Source organism: Dromaius novaehollandiae, chromosome 13 (assembly GCF_036370855.1).
Source record: "Dromaius novaehollandiae isolate bDroNov1 chromosome 13, bDroNov1.hap1, whole genome shotgun sequence".
Classification (NCBI taxonomy): domain Eukaryota; kingdom Metazoa; phylum Chordata; class Aves; order Casuariiformes; family Dromaiidae; genus Dromaius; species Dromaius novaehollandiae.
Genome location: NC_088110.1, coordinates 21,512,534 through 21,525,878, shown reverse-complemented (window position 1 = coordinate 21,525,878; position 13,345 = coordinate 21,512,534). Strand labels below are relative to the sequence as shown.

The window sequence follows — 13,345 nt, the reverse complement described above, 5'->3', positions numbered from 1 at the left end:
TTCATGGCTTTTAAGTTGCTCTAAAAATTTAGTAGCTGTCTTGAGATGCAATTACAAAAGTCTTAGAGATTTGTAAACCACACCTTTTCTGATAGACTTGACTTGATAACTGTCAAAAGTCTATAAATATATGTAGGTTCAAAGGCAGCTCCTGGTCGGATGTCTCTCACAATTTTATCACCTAAAGCTGCAAGACAAAGAGAAGTAATATTTAAATAAGCAACACTGTGGGATTGTGAAAAAAAAAAACTTGAAGGTTAATCAGGCCGATGATAAATCTGGTTTCTTCATTAGTTATACAGTAAAGCACCTGAAAAACATGTGTTCTCAAAATATACAAAATATTTGACCATTCAGACTATGTGAAGATAGTTTGCTTCTCCCCAGAAATTCCACCTCATTTAAACTATAGTCATACCAGGTACCATTATCATTAACACGCACACATCCACAATTTCAGAATTTTACCAACTTTTAACACTGGTTTAAAAAAAAAAATTGTTCAACAGCATATAGATGTTTTTCTACATCAGACTTTAACATCCATTTCACACATCACTGCACCTTGGAATCCAAAATTATCTTTTATTAACAGTTTTACTACCATTTTAACCAAGTGACTGAAGTTCAGTATCCATAAGATACAAGTCTTTTATCCATGAACTTTCTTTAGGACTTCTTACATCACCCTGCACTGACTTATATAGATGGTCTGGAAAGCTGAAAAACCAGTTAGTACTCTCTTTTTACAGTCAATACTATAAAAACTTAGAGAAAATAATATCTATAACCACCATAAAAGAACAAGTTTCATTCTATTTATATTTTTGTACTTCTTTTGTATTCAAAGAACACTCCTTAAATCTTTTATATATTTGTAACTCTAATGGATCACTTTTCCTCCCTGCAGCAAAAAAGCAACAAATGGTTTGACAGAATTTTCAAACTGATGGTGATATAAGGCCTGAGAAACTATTCTTGAAAACTACAGAATACAATTAAAATGACCTAGAAGTAAAATAAATTATATAAGACAGTAAGATTTGTTTTACAGAGGAGAAAAAAAAAACCCACTTAAACAGCAAACCACAGAAATGTCTGAAGCATTTGGAAATCACTGGAACAAGCAACCCCACGATATTTTCTTATAATGTTACATAAACACATTCCTGAAAGCATTTCATATTTCTGTAAGTTTGTAGTAAAACAGATTTGGTTTAGAGATACAAATGAAACCTACAAGACCATTTAAATACACTGAAAAATGCTCCATTCCTCACTCCATAACCATGACTGATCCTAAACAGATATTAGCAAGAATCATATACTTTCAAAGTTTTCACATTGCAATAGCGCATAGGGTCAGGGAAGAAATTCAAGACTAGGTAATACGCCTGCAGGCAGTCTCTAATTGCTACACAGACCATAATATGGCCTGTTCTGTTCTGAACAAATGCAAGTCCTGAGTATTTAAGAAAGAGATATATATGAGGATAAAATTTAGCAAGATGATAAAACAACAGCTGAAGATATACAAGGAAGAAGCACAGTAAAATACAAAGAAATACCAAATGATTTCATTAGGAAGGGCATGTTCTTAGAAGACATCTTATCAATTAAGTTAACCTTTAAAAAAAGCTATTCTTACTGCACTTGTAGGTTTGGTCTACCAAACAGAAGAAATATAACAAGCAACACCTGTAAGTTCTTGATATTAATTACCATTACGGAAAAATGCTGACAGAAAAGTAACAGCAAACTTTGAAAGTTGTCAAGGAACCCCAAGGGATTAAAGAGCCACAGAAGGGCTCAAGCACCAGCATTAAAGCTCTCAGGTACATAGCACAAGGCAGATCCTTATTCCAAAAGCCTTCTTATCATGTTTTGAAGACTCTTCTCCCCCTATTCCCACTCACCTTGTTTTGCTTTAGGAGGTACAGGCATATTAGTGAACTCATTCATTAGACGAACACTGAAACAGAACGGAAGGAACAACTAGACATGAGCGCAAGTTAAGACTTAACAGGGCAAATAATAAAATTAGACCATTGTCATTACCAATAGCCAAAAATCAAAGGATATCATAATAAAGCCTAATAAGTTCAGATACAAAAATTAATGTGATCATTGCTAATAAAGCAGAGGTTTCTTGCAGCTCTCACAGTTCACTTTTGCAACTGAAATGCTATTTAAAAAAGAATACTCATCAGACAGACAACAGGAAGCATTTTCGCAAGCAATTGTAAAATACTAAGTTCATTAAAAAAGCTAAGTGTCATAAAGAAACCCAAAAAACAAAAAAGACTTCTGGATACATAACAATTTTCAGCAGCTACAACAAACAATCATTTGTTACATACTTCTTTGCAAGCTTAGTCGGATCACAGATTTTTTAACAAGCTACTTACAAACTGTCTATCATTGGTGTTGAGGTACACGGCCGTTGCGATTTTGAATACATTGGAATGGACTTCATTAAATGATACATTGGAGGGCAAGCAACCAACGCTTGCAGTGTCTGTGCAGTGGCATTAAGGAAGTATTCAGAAAATGTAATCTGTATATTAACCAAATATTTAAGCGCATTAAAAATGATATGCTAAACAGTTAAATCTTTATTACTTACCAAAGACCAACCCATTAACTAAATTGGAACTGATGGATGGCCTTCTCAAAACATTAACTGTTAATGTTCAGAAGTTATGTTAAAGAAACCCTGCATTTTATAATATGCAGTGATTTCACCAACATTTTAATCATTTCAAATACTATAACTAAAGGTGTAGGAGCCGGGCGGGGGGGGGGGGGGGGGGAATCTTTCATAGGAAACGCCTTCTAAAACTAACAACTTGAATATTAGCAAGTGATAACCTGGAATATATCTTCTGTAAAAAATAGGAACAGCCAACTGACAGACTTCAAGAAAAGATGGTTACCCAGCCCCATAACCAAAACAAACAAAAAAGCAGAGATGTGAAACATTCTTCAATGAAAGTGGGAGTTGGAGCAACCAGCAAAACTACAGTATACCTTCACAGAAAATATTTTAAAATATTGTCACAATCAGAGCTACATGAGGAGAACAGCAAACACAAGAAATACATTAAAAGACTGGAGAGGCAGGAAAATGACAAAAAAAGGCGCTGACCTCAACAGCTACAGAGATGTTAACTTGATACCTATAGTTTGCAAAAATTCAGTAACAAATTCTCAGGCAACATTTTAAGACTGAAAAAATGGGGGCTGATACAGACAACCAGCTGAGTGAGGGTCTCGTTACACAAAGTGATCACAATAATAATCACAAAGTGATTATTAATCACTAACATAAACTAGCACTGAAGGCAGATTTCTGTCATCCAAGGTAAAAGCTATTGGGGGGGGGGGGGGAGACAAATCTAATACACAAAGCACTAAGAGCAAGCTAGTCTTCCACCCCTTTGTAAAAAGACTGCACAACTGCGTTTACACAGATGATATGTTACTGACAATCTGTTCAATAGAAAACCAGAAAACCACTGAGATAATTACAGCTCTGAAATATTTCGACAGAAGTAACAGAGGCAAAAATCTAACCAGAATTAATATAGGGAATGGTGAAATTGCAAACAGGATTGAGCAACAAATTTCAGGGGAACCCTGGACATTGGGTTCAACAATCCAAAAAGCCCCTGGACTTCTAGATCTAATATTAAACTCTTTAAAGGACAGAATATGGGAAAACAAACATTTTTATAAACTACTTACCAGAATAACCCAGGAAATTACATATATATAAAATTTAGCTTAAGCATATTGATTTTTTCAAGGTAAGGATACGGCATTTATGTAGCACCAGTTTCCTTTGTTGATCAGCCCTCGCGGTTGCAAAGACACTGGTTTATGTATTAGTTTTACATTTTCCAGTAATTCTGCAGAATGAAACACACTTAATTTAGCGGCAATAAAATGCATGTGTTAGCCATCAAAACAAATGTTTGTTGACTCATTACAAAATTATGCAAATCAGTTATCAAGATTCCCAGAAATTTTAGCAAGTAATTTTTAGCTTCATTTTAGCATCACTCATATTTCAAATCAGACAGAGATTTCTTCAGCAGAAGACATCCTGGAATTTGGGTGGGGAGGATGCTGATATCAAAACTATTCATTCTCATTTCAAAGCTGAGAAGACCTATTTTAAATTTGCTTTATTAAAATAAATTTTGTGCAGTATTTGCCAAATTTGTCTCCTGCTTTGACAAGACCTGAAGTTGATACAGCAGCCTTAGTTTACAAGTTCCAACTTATACTATCTTAAAGAAAAAACACCTTCGTGAAAACAGGATAGACTGATGTTCGTATGATCTTCAGAATGGTATGTTTTGGTTGCCATTTTAAGACTTCTAAAAAGATCAAGATACTGGAATACGTAAGATGGTGCTTACTGTTTTCCTGCTTGCTAATATTTCAGCAATGGCACAAGTTTAAAAATGAGAGACCAGGGCATGTGCATAAGTCTGTCACAGTTATGAAGTGAAGAGTAACAGGGAGAATCTTCCCTGGAAGTCTGGCCTGTTATTTAGGTACCTAAATAAAACTGATTTAAAGAAAAGGTTTTTCAGAATCTGGATCTAATATATTTTAAATCTGAAAAATAAGAACAAGTATTCAAGAAAGAAGGAATAAAGCTAATAGAAGAACAAGCATATAAACACAGCCATTGTCTAAAAAGTGGGTTATTTTTTATTACAATAAAATCTAGGCCTCTAAAGCCCTTGCATGCTAACACTTGGCATAGACTTTAGAGTTTTTCACTAGAAAGGCTATCTAAACAGATGGGAGACACGGCACAGCAGGAAAAGCAGAGGCGTAATAAAGAAAACTGAGCAGATGAGGTGGCAGAATTGCAAATAAAATCTACGTCCTTTGATTTCCAATCTATCTCTTTAGCTATGGGATCATATTTCCTGTTGATGACGCCAGTTCTAACCAAGTTAAAACACGCCAAAACCTTAAAATATTTAAAATCAGTGCTTGTTTAAATACTTTAGAATATATAGCTAATGCAGTAAAGCATTAAACATTTGTGATGTCCACACATACAATCTTCCTGTTATTATAATTAATCACTATTGGAAATTACCATAAAAATGCTAAAAATGTACATCTACCAATAGCTTTTAAAGTTAACTGTATTTTCCCCACGTCATATCGCACTAAGAAAAAAAATATTAGGACCTTTAGCATCCTCTTGTGGCCATAAAACTGCTTTGTAAACCTCTAAAGCAATTTCAGTGAATCTTCTCTAAACAGAAAGAATTTTTGTTTACCTTAATTATATTCAATACCACATTTTCATACCACATCCAACATCTACACATTAACTAAAAGAACTATTACAAGACTACTGGAAGAAAGAAAAATACGCTTACAACCACAACATTTTTCTTAAAATTTCAAACTTGTTACAAATCATTAGTTACTAACCAGAAAGAATTCAAACTCCCTTTTGTTGATACTTAGCTGTGAAACATAGTCTTCATTTGAAAAGACATCTGGAACAGTATCGTGTTTAGAAATTTATGTAACTTGTACATTTTGCTAAAATTCATTCAACACTTGGTGTTATATACAGTCGACAAATTTTAACAAAGGTAATTCCCTAGCCAATGCAAGTATACAGTTTAACAGAGAAATCATGCAAATATGGTCTCCATGCTGAAAAAGAGATATTTATTACAAGTTAGCAATTGACTTTGTCAAAATATAATGTAGACATTAATATCACTATCTTTCAGCAAAATTTAACACGCAGCTGGAGACCGTTACCAGGCAAATGTTAGATACATCACTTGGATCCTTCTTCAAATCTGCACAATGAAAAAAAGTGCCAGAAACCCAAACCCTGCAGTGTCTCCACTCTACAAATATTTGCTCTAGCACTTAACTAACTATAAAATCATTAAGAAACATTTTTCTAATATTTAATGCTGAAGCATTTTTATTACACATTAAACTAAATAATTCTCGCCTTGCTCACTATAGTCTTGGAGAGCAGTGCACTGCTGTTGTCTTTATACATTCACTTTACATATTTGAAGTTAGATCTATAATCCCTCCTATAATCTCATCTGAGATAAAGTAAATCCAAATTTTCCATGTTTGCTGAAGGATTATGGTTTTCACATCTTAATTCTGTTTTGCTTGTTGCACTATAGCATCTTCCTTGAAAAGTAACGCCCAAAGCTGGCCAACACATTGAGTCCTCAGCAGCAACAATAGAAATATAATGGTTCTCTTCCATCTCTTCTATATAAATTTCCATTAACAAACACTGAAAATAAACCTTAGTCTGCTCCAGCTTCATTATGTACACTTACTGATGCCAAGCATTTCCAGATCCTTTTATTTTTTCCAAATACCAAGCTATTTGTTCCATCCTAATACTGCATGCCTGCATTTGATTTCTGTTTTGGTGTATCCTTCCACACTTCTCTTGATTGGATTCCCTTCCTCTTAATTTAAAACCTTTTCAGATGTATTCAGATTTTAAATGACTGTGTTCTTGAGTTAATCTGAAATTTTGACGCTGTATACCAATGTTATGTTTACTGTTGATTTCATCATCCCCATCCATAATGAAAATACTGCAAAAAAACAGGATTCAGAAAATCTTTGTAGACTCCATTGAATCTTTTTCTAAAGTTAACAAAAAACACAGTTTAAAAAGCCTATTCAAAGAATAGCTAGTTTTACAATCGCTTATTTTCCTAATTTGTTTAGAACATCATGTAAGATGTTGTTAACTAACATCGGTACGCATCAAAGGGTAGCAGATGTGAAACCTGTGACAAGTTAAACCTGCAAAAGTCTGATTTTTTTTTTAAATACAGATATGGGCCATTTATAACCTTAGAAATTAATTATTAAAATGTTTGTTCTAGCACCTAAATTAGGCTAACACATTTATAATTAACAGGGTCATCCCTTTTTAAATATGCAAGCACTGCAGCTGTACTCTTCTGTCATTCTTAAGTCCTATGTCTTCCTTGAGTTTTGCCAAATAAACATCAACAGTTCACAGCTTGCTTCAGGAGTTCCTTTTACCCATTTAATAGTGTTGCCAGTAAAGCCACTTGCTATAATTAACTGCACATTATTTTTTCCATCAAGTTTAACATCAAATTTAAGTCTTTTTTTAATCATTTTCTAGTCTTTACTCTCACCTGCTCCTTAAGCAGCAGGTATGCCATTGCCAACCTCTGGCAAAAGAGTTCTGCTTTCGCTGAACAATAAATATATCCTGAAGAAAGGATAAAATCTTTCAAATCTGAGGTCTAAGAAACCACAGACCTTTGCAGGTTGAGTCAAATAGCATCTTCAAACAGCTGTAAATACAGTCCTAACACATGCATGAAAAGCATTAAACTTCAACGCTGCCTGTGAACCATTAACCCCCTTGTAACACTTGGTGACATTAAGGCACAAAAAAAGCAATCTGTACAAGTAAATTGTTTTCTTGTCTCTTTAGCACCTATCCTAAGTAACAGCTGTACACAAACGCCTCAGAGCTTCAGCATTAAGTCAGAAGACCTGCTAATTCTGCTTGCCAAACTCCAGGTGCTTTAGACCTTAGATTTTACCTGTGTTTAGCATCCTATAGCACTTGTGGTCAAAATACCATTCACATTGTCTGGACTTGAAACTGGTGGATTCCCAGCATACCAAACAACAGACTCAGGTAAGACATCCAGAAAGTGAGGAACTATCTACCTCTGAAAAATATACAGGATTACTATGAAACAGTATACAATGATGTTAACCTAAGCAGATCTGAAATGAAATACGAACAGACCAGACTAAACCTGTCTGGAAATAATAAATTCAAACTCCTGTAATGCCTTTTTGTATGTGTAAGCACTAAAGCATTAGTGTACCTATTTCCCAAATAGTATTGAGGACATTTAAAAACAGCCAATAATAAAAGTCATCTTGGATTCCTTTTCACTAGAAAAGGCTCCATACTCAGATTATTCCTCTGCAAAAATAGCTAACAGTCAAGGTGCAAAAAAAGCAAACAAAAAAAAATGTGTATAAGATCATATTGCTATTTTAACATATTAAAGACAAAATAAAATCTCTGCTCCCACCTGGTGGCAAAAAAAAATAGTACAAAAAGAGCAAAAATCTTGAAAGTTGACTTAAAGCAGAAGCCACCTGGGCAAGGCAGTAAGAAATCTTTTCATCTATGGTAAGCAGTTCTCCATTTACAGTTGACAAAATCGTTCACTACCAAATGATAGCTTATGATTCTAAAGCACAACATACTCTACACATACGGGTTCATACAGACTATAATCACCTTTACACACACGCTTTTATACACTCAACTGAGTTTCTGACACCTAAATGAAAATACGCCAAAATTTAAATCATTCTGAGAGCGTCCTCTGAACAGGTAATTTTAGGTATTACTGACTGAGGACGGGGATAAGTAGCCGCCATGTACTCCTAATTTTAGGTATTACTGACTGAGGACGGGGATAAGAAGTAGCCATGTACTCCTGGGTATTCTGAATAGAAATGTCCAGATCAGCTTCTGGATAGAGCAGAAAATCTTCCACGTGAAACTGTCATGTGCTAATTTTCATTGTACTTGTAAATTAGCTTGTTGCATAAATCAACAGCATTTTGTACAAGCCTTTTTACATATGGACTATTTCACAGATTTTAAAATAGAATTATTTTTGTTCAAACACCCATGAGTCAGTGACATAAAATACAGCTAACTGGATATTTTCTTCATATTTTTGCAGATTCAGTCTGCAAAATCACTCATGCACATTTTAGCATTAATCAGAGCCATAAATATGACAGTACCAGTAGTCAAAGCCTTTATATTATGCATTATCTTTCCTGAAGTACCCTTTGGACTCTTCATGATTATTCTTAAGGAATTCTGAAATCTTCAGGAATTTCAGCTACTTTGGCATAAATACATTAACACTCTTCTCTCTCCTGGAATGCATTACGACAAGATCATAAATACTGGGTAACGTAACATACCATTTTCAGTGCAACAAACTTTTCTAATGCATTCTTCCTATTACAATAGCACACAGCTGAATTTAATTGGTGTATTTAAAATCACAGTTCACTTAAGCAGGTTGTTCACAGGTAGCAGTAGTTTTACTGTACTTCGGATAATGACACGGTAATTTATTGTTCAATTGTTTACTCACGGGAATACAAAACTAGCTTATTTCAATTACACATCCCAGAACTCGTATTAACAATCACCTTGTTAACAACATTAACAGAGGACTCTTCCCTATCAATGCTGTACACTCCTGTTTATAAGCAAGGTTAATACCCTTCTACTGTAACATCCACTCGTGTGTATTAACTATACCTGCAATCTTTATGGCTACAGGATCCTCTGAAACTGGAACAGGCCCCTCTTTGACTTCAACCTGTTTTTCAGGGACCAGAGTAGATGTGGCAGGAGGGGTATACTTAGTCTCAACATAGACCACAGATGTGGAAGCAGAGGGCTTGGAATTGTGAAAAAGACTAGCCCACGATTTTGTAGGCTGATTAACAGGGACTGATCCTGCAACCGGGACTGTCGTCTCAGTAGTAGGTGAAGCTTCCTCAGGCTTTGCTTGGTCTGAGTCAGTGCTTTCCACAGTGTGCAATTCTACCCCATTGGCAGCTGTGTCCTCACCAGAGGATTCAAGTGTTTGTCCATTAGTAACGCCAAGATTTTCAGTAGTATCAGTACCAGCATAAGACTGTACAACAGCTGTCCTTAATGGGCTAACTCTGCCAGTCTCTGAGGGGATGCAAAACTGTTCAGAATTAGTAACACTGCATGCCTCAGGCTGCCCTGCAGTCCTGGTATTGTCTAGTGCGCTAGAAACAGAGTCATCAGAGACAGCTTCATTAATGAAGTCTACAGAATTGTCAGGGCTGTTACAAGTCCTCGGGGTGGCCAGGGACGGTACGTCTCCTGTAAGTTCTGTATCCTCCGTGCTTATACTGTTTAGTCCTGATGAGTTTGCATGGCCATTTACAAGAGCTTCTGGGGGAGCGATGCCATCACTGACATCTTCCAAATAACTGTAGTATCCAGGGGGTCTTTTTTTCTTCTTTTTACGCTCCCTCTGTCCAAGGCCTCCAGACAAGCCATCATTTTCAGCATTAGAGCTGCTATCCAAAGCGAGGGCTGGATCTGAGAACTGGCAGTCAATGGAGTTGTAGTTTGTTTCACTAAGACTATCATCAGGGGGTTTCTGAGCAGGTGCACAACTGAGAATAAATTCTGGAGCCTGAGGATTCAGAGTGCTTGAAATACTGTAGTCAGTGTTATTTAGTACAGATGACTCTGTCTCAATAACTTCATTAACACCAAATTCAATTCTCTGATACTCTTCCCCTGGACAAAAGAAAGTAAAAATCAGTTAGCAAATGAAATCTAACCAACAAGCTATGAAAACAAACAAACAACTATTTTTCTGCAACTCAGAAAAACAACATTCCCTCAAACTAAAGTTATTCTTAAACTTTATCCAAATCCCAAAGATCATTTTAAAAACATCATTTTCCTGGAAAAAGACAGTACAATCCGGCTTTTCTTGAATCAGGTATAAATCTTCCTAACCACTGCACGGGTTCCTGCAAAGAACAGCTATTAAATTGACCTTTAAGAGCACCCACTAAAGCCTAATGACTTTAGCAATATTCTGCATTAAGTTAATTAGAGGTTACATGCATAAACAACATGGTGCAACATTTAATTCCACACTTCTTCTAAAGCCAGCCTTTTCAACAGACAACTACAAAGTCCAAGCCTGTAACAGTTTAACTTTTAAAAGTAATTTCCACATGTGGAATGATTTAGCATTTGCATGTGCAAAGATTTATCATAATCATTATAAAAATTTTAAAAATCATTTTTAATTATGTGGAAACACTGAAATCACAGACTTTGAAACTCAAGACTCATCAATAGCTTACTTAAATTTATGACAGTTGACTATACAACTGTATCACAAGAAATACAACAGGTATACTTCAAAGCAAGTCACTGTGTTCAACCTGTACATAGAACTAAAACATCTGTGGACAGGACTTTTTATTTATCCTTGGACTGTGATATGTTTTTTTAAATAAATGCTAAGAAATATTCTCATGGCAGGCTGCAGTATCACAACATGGTGTCAGTGACAAAGTACTGCAATTTTATAAAACTAATTAGTAAGTTCCATAACGCATGTGCTCCAGCTAGTAACACTGAATACTTCAGTTATAACTAGTTCCATGAATATCAAATGAGGATGTAAAATTCATGAAACTTCCAAGTCTCAGAAATTTTGAAGATAATTTCTCATTTCAGTATTTGCAAAATTTGCAGGCCTTTCTATGACACGTGTTACTGTTTCAAAGACAGTTTTAGCATAGTCTGTTTCCTCAAAGGTGGAAGGGGCTAAAAAACACATTTCAGACTTGTAAGAATGTCGTAAGAGAATCAGACACTAGATACTATCTCAAAATGAAAACAAGTGGATACACATTAGTCTTTACAACACTGGAAGATTTTGTGCAGCTTACTAATGTTACATACAACATGTGTTCAAGTGTATCACAGAAACTCATTGAAAATGAGTGTTCAACACAAGAAAACAAGCAATAGTTCCTAAGGAAAAAAGTTATTCACATGCCTAAAGAAACATAACCCTATTTGAGGACAGATCAGGGGAGAATGTTTTGATACATACTGTAGACATAACTGTTTTGAAACTCTGTGGCTTCCCCAAAGAGTTTTTAGAAAAGTCATCTGACAAAAATACTAATTTTGAAAAAAAAAATGTGAAAGAAACAAAAATGTACAGGGTACATAGTTTTAATATCAAAGGAAGAGTAACAGGCATTCACCGTGTGTTGAGGTCCAACTTACACATGCAATAACAAAATATTACAAATTAACAAAGATCAGTCTTAGGTAATCATAGATAACATATCTTAAATAGCTTGTAAAATCACACGAAATTTCAGAATGTAATTTCATGCCAAATCACAGTTTAAAAAAAAAGTAAATAGAGATGTTAATTGCTTCCCCCCAATCTTTTAATTTATTAACTTGAGAAGTAAACACATCTGACCTGTATCAAGTTTTGATTTTGCTGCCAGTCAGACTAAATACAACTTAATTTCAAAACAATATATTTTCTCCAACTAAATAAGCCAGTTTAATTAAAAAAAACCTCTCCCTACAAACCTGATTTCTCTAACTCATGTGCCTGAATTTCATTCAGCAACTACTTCTGCAGTCACTGACTATATATCACCAGAGAAAACAGCTAAAGTGTCTTTAAAAATCAGCAGCCTAGGGGCAGGGATATGGAAAGGTGCTACGATATCCACTTAAGAGGGATGGGATGGGATGGGAGATCTCAGGCATGACCTACTCTGTTTAGCAGCAGCACTAGCTGGCTAATCCGTACGCACACACCAGCCGACCAGTCGGCACCCATACAGCTCCAGACCAGCCACAGCTTCAGTTGTTTGCAAATTCAGGTCATGGGTTTTAGGGGACACAGGACACAAATCCACAACAAAAATATTGTTTGTTAGTTCATCTGCTTATGGAGCAACTCGTTAGTTCAAGCAGGGACCAAGAGCTAGCTCTTCACCCTTCGTTTCAGCAGTAAAACGCACAAGCAACAACTGGTAACACCTAATATTTCCTCCAGCCACGTAAAGAATGAATTATTGGACACATTTCAAATTCCTACCAACCCCAGATAATCCAAGACTTCTGTTTCTTTTCCAAAGTCCCTGTTATAAAAGTAAATTGCTTTCAAACAAAGAGTGTGGTTTCCCTTTGTGGTGAGTTAATTAGTCTGTCACAGCCAAAAGAGTTTTCTCAGCTCTCCCCTCCCACACTGCTTTTCCACTCTCCAGCCATCTTCCGGTACTTGTGTTACCAAAAACTAACTTAGCAAAAACCTATGCCAAATGAGTATTTTCTTCTGTTTTGGTGAACTGGATCGTCTTGCTGCACACAAGACAAATGCTAGGGCCAACTCAAAGCAAGTGGGCAGCAGAGAACACCACATATTCCCTCTCAAGTGTAGCACAAGGTTAATTTTGCTGAAGGTGCAACATGAACGTGGTAGGCTAAAATCTAGCCAAGAGCAAAACTGGTATTCTAATACTTAACAAAAAAATCAGGATATTATAGCAAAGGAACTGAAGTTTACACCTTACACCAGGACTAGAGTAAAAAATAACAGTATTTTATAGTTGGCATACAGCACAGCTGGCAGAAGCTCATTTGGCCTAAGATTGTGTCAAGTTC

The 13,345-nt window shown here is 35.7% G+C and overlaps 1 protein-coding gene across 1 annotated transcript in view; it reads right to left on the bottom strand.

The window, feature by feature from the left end:
- USP10 (ubiquitin specific peptidase 10) overlaps window positions 1-13,345 on the bottom strand; it is a 54,340-nt gene that overhangs the window by 14,611 nt on the left and 26,384 nt on the right. The window contains exons 4-8 of the mRNA XM_064519758.1: window positions 9,395-10,420; window positions 3,820-3,911; window positions 2,409-2,518; window positions 1,917-1,972; window positions 84-187 (exon numbers count right to left, since the gene is read on the bottom strand). Coding sequence (XP_064375828.1) covers window positions 84-187; window positions 1,917-1,972; window positions 2,409-2,518; window positions 3,820-3,911; window positions 9,395-10,420 — 1,388 coding nt within the window. The remainder of the gene's footprint in view (window positions 1-83; window positions 188-1,916; window positions 1,973-2,408; window positions 2,519-3,819; window positions 3,912-9,394; window positions 10,421-13,345) is intronic.